Below are 6,000 nucleotides of genomic sequence, written 5' to 3'. Positions count from 1 at the left end.
CAAATGAGTTGAATCCTTTCATTTCCTCAGACTATAAACTCATTTTTTAAAAAAGTACTAACTTAACTACTATGTTCATAGGAAGGGCACAGCAGTGGGAAAAAGAAAAAAGAGACTTGAGATCAGATAAACCTGGATTCAAAAGTCAGCTTCACTATTTACTAGCTAAATGTTTGTACCAGGTTAATGTCACACCCCTTGGGGTCAGGGTCTTTATTTTTTAAATGGTGGTAACAGGAGCTGGTTGTTAAAACTAGACAAATACAAAATTTCTAGCAAAGTCCTTGTCACAAAAGTGCTCAATAAGTATCACTTCCCCTTTGGTCTCTCGGCTCCTCTAGTCCACATTTCGTTTAAAGGATAGACTACTGAAAGGCCAGTCTTTGACTTCTCCATAAAACTATGTAGAAAGGCATACTTTTTAAAGATAAACAAATCTGACTTCTGAGGGAACTCCATTTTAAAACAACATTAAAACCTTTACCTAACCTTTCCGCAGCCCCTTCAGGTGAAAAGTTTTCCAATGTGTATCAAATGTAGTCCAAGACTAATGCTACCACTTTGCTATTTTATTGATACTGAGAATCCACCAAACACTGAAGTCCCAGGGACAGTGTTCATCCATGAATGTGTTTCTGGGCAAGAGGTTCCCTGGGTTCAAGTGACCCCCCCCTAAATGGGACCCAAACCTTACTGCAAAACTAAGACCTCACAGTTCTTACCCCGAGTATTTTGGAGAAAGAAAACTGTTCACAGACGTGAATATTCTGCCTCCCTGCGTCAGCTGTAAAGGCCGGTACCACACACAGCAACGGTAACTCTTCTGCTAACTGGGGCGTCACATACACCCGGTGTCCGTGCTGTCTGTGCTGCACACTCATGCGTGACCTGACATGGCTGAAATAGTCTTTATTTCTGAACATTCCAAAACAGCAGTGTACACAGTAACAAATATTAAGTCATATACCCTAAGAAAGCATTCATTAGTGCAAATGGATTTTGTAAAAGGTCTATCAAAAAGATTTATTTGCTTTAAAATGCATTCATTTCCAGAAGCATTGTTAATAAAACATTACAGTTTCATCTTCTGTAATAAAGTATTGAAAATCAATTGTGGTACAGTAGCAAACATTGCAGGTATGAAGTGCAATGAGCTCGTGGTGTCGTTATAAATATGAAACCCACGTATGACAATAAATTAACAATGAAGACAAGACCATTTCGCTCTGCTGTCTGGCGGTCTCCTTTGCAGCGCTTCAGACTGCACTGTGCTCCTTCAACGTAAAACCATGTCTCTCAAATTGTATGATGGGTTTTTGCTGATATATCCCTAGAGCTAAAAAAATAGTACCTTACCACAAAAATATTTTTATGGCACAAAATTTTAAGTTGTTCCATAGTGGTTCACATAGGTGTAAAAAGAAATAGGCACAAAAAATAAAATCCCTGTAAACTATAAAAAAGTAAATTTCAAAGCATGTTATAGAACCTAGTTGTAAATACGCAGTGTATTAAAATACAGACAGGTGATGGGAAGATGTTTAGAACACATAAGTAAATTGAACAAATTACTTTAAAAAAAAACTCATATGACAAAGAAAGCATTATTGATACATCTCAATTCTCTCAAAAAGGATTCAGGTACAGAGCAGTTCTACAAAACCTTCCTAGCTCTAAGCGTCACAATACTGCAGCCGTGGACTTGAACGTTGCAGTATCTCAGGCAAATATGTAAGTGCAATAATTAGTCTCTGGTGCTTGGTCCGTTGAAAAACAATGCGGTAACTATGTTAAAATGCAAAAGGGAAAGAATATCCCGACATCCGCTGTCACCCAGCCCGCTAGGCAACACGACCCTCATTTCCACTTCTTTCCCGCTCTTCTCCATAAAACTGCTTCAGTAGCAACCATCTCTCCAGTTTCCATCCCTCAGAGTGCTGAGTGAAGACAGAGGCTTTGGAGGCTGAAGGAAACTAGAAAAAGGTGAAGAAAAGTGAGACAGCTTGTCAGTAATCCCACAGGTCAGGCACACCGCTCCGTTTGACCTCTCTGGCCTGGGCTCCACCACGCCGTGGTGACAACGTGCTGGCACCTTCCCAAGTGTGTGCCCTGTGCGTCTGGGCCTTCAAGACTCACCTCGGGTGGAAACCCAGTTCTCAGCACACTGCTGCATGTGCACAGGCAGATTTGCAACGTAAGTGAAAAAAGGTCACTATCCCTAGTATATAAAGAATATTTTAAAATCAGAAAAAGATAAGCTTAATAGAAAAATGGCCTAAAAATGTAAATGGTTACTTCATAGAACACAAACAGAATAACGTGAGGAAATATTCAGTCGTACAGATAATCAAATGCTTGCTTATTATATTGGCACGGAATTTAAAACTACTGCCTCTACGCAGTGTTTGCCTAAGTTTGCGGAAGAAGACCTCGTCTGGAGACGTCCATCCACGGGATCAATGGGTTGTCCACAGTAACCTCCGTGCATCAAATAACGCGGTTCTATTCAGCCATACACGTAACACAGTTCTGCATGTACTGGGGGAGGATAAGCCAGCATTTACTGAATATGCACCAAACTGACCTCTGGGCAGTAGGATTATGGGTCAACCTTTATTTACTTTTCTGTGTTTTACAGTGGTTTCTGAATTTGTTTTTGATCCAGGCACCTTGGAAAATAAAAAGTAAAACTATTTATACATACCTAATGCATAAAGAAAGAAAAATTACTTGTTCTCACTTCCCTCTCCAGCTTTTAGCACGGTTCCCTCCCTCTCGTCCTTCAAATCCTAGTTTCCTGGAAGAGTTTAGGTATGCTCCCTGCCTCTATTTGTCTCATCTTCTAATCTCTCCAGAACTCAGTGTTATGGAATTTTTTTAACCGTAAAACACTCCAGGATAGAAGTTCAAGAGGAGTGAGCGCATCATGACCATGAGCCCGTCTAGCATGTGCCCTGCAAGCAATTTGGAATTTGGGGGAAAAAAACTCTACCTGGAACATACCAAACTTAACATAAGCTAATAAAACCCCAAGCAAATATCACTAAGACGCTTTTTAAAATCACGAGTGTGGGGAGAGGGTGTGTGTACGTGCCCAACACATTTTTACCCATTTTGATAAATTACTGGTTCAACAAATATCTGCTCTTCTGCCCTAGTTTGGGCTGAGTCCTGGGCAGTAGGGAGAGGTACCAGTGACTCGCAGAATCAACCATCCTCCTTCATGAAGCTTACATTCCAGTGCGGAGTCAGGGTATAAACTAATAAATAAGTAGAATACACAGTCCGTCAGATGGTGCTAAATGCTGTGGGTGAAAAAAAACAGAAGGGGAATACGAAGGAGTTGTAACTCTTGCAGGAGGTACAATTTTGGACACAGGCGTTATCTGAGCGAAGACCTGAAGGAGGGAGAGCAGGCAAATAACTTGGGGGAAGGAAAATACAAAAGCTCTGGAGATGGAGCTTACTTGGCAAATTAAAGCGAAAAGCAAATAGTACGTCAGGAGTGAGGTGACGGGAGAAGAAGGGCAGATGAGGTCAAAGGAGTCCTGACCACACAGGGCACCCCACACCCCACCGCTGTCCAGAGGCAGGAGGTCACAAGTCAGGCCGTAAGCGTTAGCCGGAGACAAAGGGAAAGTCAGGCTGGTTCCCGGAGCAGTTTCCAACAACAAACTGCCAGGGAGGCGATGGAGATAAAGGAACAAAGGTTCTCACCTTCTAACAGGCTGTGCAATTTTGCTTCGAGGCAGGTTGCTCCCATTTATTGCCAGTGAAGGTCTGGGAAGTGCACTGCGGCCCATCACCCCCGAAGCCGCCGCCTTGCTGGGCGTGGGGATCCCCGTGCTGGAGTAGAGCTGCAGGCCGTTGGACAAAGGCATGCTACTGCTGCCTTGAACGGTAGGACTCACGTAGGCTGTGGCTTTGAGAGGCTGTCGGACAGACACCGGGAAATGTCCCACGCTGTGGACTCTGTGTTGAAGCTGCCCTGGTGACGGAACTGGGAGAGAAAAGGACACTCACATGAGAAGATACCTACCGCCATCTAGACGTGCGTTATGTTCGAAAAAACCAGTACTGTCTGAAAGGGCTTTGTGGACACAGAAATACAGGTGTAGATAAATTCCAGACTGCATTCAGTTTGGGAAAATTCTACTCCTTGACAAGTGAGTTTCCTATTCTGTCAATGAGCAACATTTCAGAATGCCTGACTATATTTAGAGGCCAGTTAGAACCAGCACCTCCTTTCCTTTAATAAATGTGATCACCTCTGAGTTCTCACAGGGTGATTTCTTCCTTGCTTGGAAGACATCAGGATTGCTTGATGGTTGCACTGGGGATGGTTTCATGAAAATAAAACAAGGGGGTAATTTAATAACAGTAATTATAGGAAGGAAGACAGAGGTGGCACCGGTAGGTACCAACAGCTTATTACAGGTATATTTCTTAAATAATTTTCATCATGATACTGACTTATCTCATTGGGGTGGTGGAAGATAAAAGGAGTTAATCCACATACTCACGATGGCGCCTTGCACTTAGGAGCCACTCAACAAGTGCGAGCTAGTATTACCTTGATAACGGCACAATCTGTAAAACGAAGGGAGCTCTCTGGGTAGAGAACCCTTAAAAACTTCATCGATGTTCTGGCCCAACCTTGTGCACCATTTCACATTAAAAAACAATGAACTGTTTAGCAGAAATGTTTAAACTTTATAATCCTTTACTCCAAGGAAAAAACCGAATTACAAATTTAACAGAAACTTGTACACAGAACTCCACCTGTTAACTATTCTCGCCTTTGCTGCCTAGCGCACTTGCAGCTCAGTTAAGCAGGAACACACCGTTTTCTAAAATGGTTTAAATGATTTTAAACTTACTTCCACATAGAATATACTATAGATTGGCTTTTTGATAAAAAGGGGAGAAAGACAAAAAATGTCTATGGTTTTATGTAATATCTCTTGAAAATATTTCCTTAGTTTTGCTCAAGTACATAACAGGTGAACTCTATATGAAGGGATGCTGATGTATGTGCATAGTGGTCAAAAAATTCAGTGAAAAATGAGACCTGTGTAAGACTCTGCTTGCTTCTGGTTCCATCAAGTGTTGGGGATACAGTAAATTCGTGTTGGTTGGCAATCACCTCTAAGATCCTCTCCAACCAATTCTACAGTTCCTTAATTTAGTCGCTTCTAACCAGGAATATTTCAACATACTGGGGTTATCGATGGTAACAACGTACCACACGAAGGCAGGATGTTAGTAACGGGAAACTGGAAGGTGGGGCAGGAGGGACACGCGGGATTATATGGGAACTCGGTACTTCTCACTCGATTCTTCTGCAAACCTAAAGCTGCTCAAAAGAAAGTTTTAATTTTCAAAATATTCAATAAAAAATAAAAATTTGGCCCAACTTCTTTTGAAATACAATATACACAAAGTACAGAAATGTTAAGTCTAGAGTGCAACGAAATTTCAGGGTGAACACACTCATGGAACCACACCCATGGCAAGATACGACACGTTCCCAGCACCTGAGGGCTCGCACGGACCCTCTGCCAGTCAGCACCCCCCATCCTTATTGCCACAGATTGGTCACTCCTATTTTGAACTTGAAGTAAATGGAATTATGTGGTATGTTCTCTTTTGTGGCTGGCTTCTTTGACTTAACATCATGTTTTTGAGATTCATCCACGTAGCTGCACTGTGATGTGGTCCTCCATGGAATGACTGTCAAAGTCTACTCTCCTGATGACGAAAAGCTGGGTTATTTCTAGTCTGGGTTTTTATGAACATTCTTGAATATGCGTTTGCTGTTATGTAGTCTTTAGGTTATGAGTTTATTCCAAATTCAGAAGTAACTGTGAATAAATGAAGTTATTAGCAAAGCTGCTGCATACAACATCAAGATAGAAAAGCCAGTTGTATTTCTAAATTTGTATCAGCAAACTCGCAGAAACTAAAATTTGAGAATATGATTTATAAAAACATTTAAAA

General features: G+C 41.6%; 1 protein-coding gene across 4 annotated transcripts in view; it reads right to left on the bottom strand.

Moving 5' to 3' along the window:
* Positions 1 to 894: 894 nt before the first annotated feature.
* SLAIN1 (SLAIN motif family member 1) overlaps positions 895 to 6,000 on the bottom strand; it is a 49,574-nt gene continuing 44,468 nt past the window's right edge. For 2 of the 4 annotated variants that reach the window (XM_015244452.2, XM_006210299.3), the window contains 2 exons: positions 3,718 to 4,000; positions 895 to 1,973 (listed from right to left, as the gene is read on the bottom strand). In XM_015244452.2, the coding sequence (XP_015099938.2) occupies positions 1,898 to 1,973; positions 3,718 to 4,000 (359 nt within the window). In that variant the 3' untranslated portion in view covers positions 895 to 1,897. The other 2 variants (XM_072976371.1, XM_072976372.1) reach the window with 1 other exon arrangement.

The sequence above is a fragment of the Vicugna pacos genome, chromosome 14 (assembly GCF_048564905.1).
Source record: "Vicugna pacos chromosome 14, VicPac4, whole genome shotgun sequence".
NCBI classification, from domain to species: Eukaryota; Metazoa; Chordata; class Mammalia; order Artiodactyla; family Camelidae; genus Vicugna; species Vicugna pacos.
This window is presented reverse-complemented; position numbering and strand designations above follow the sequence as displayed.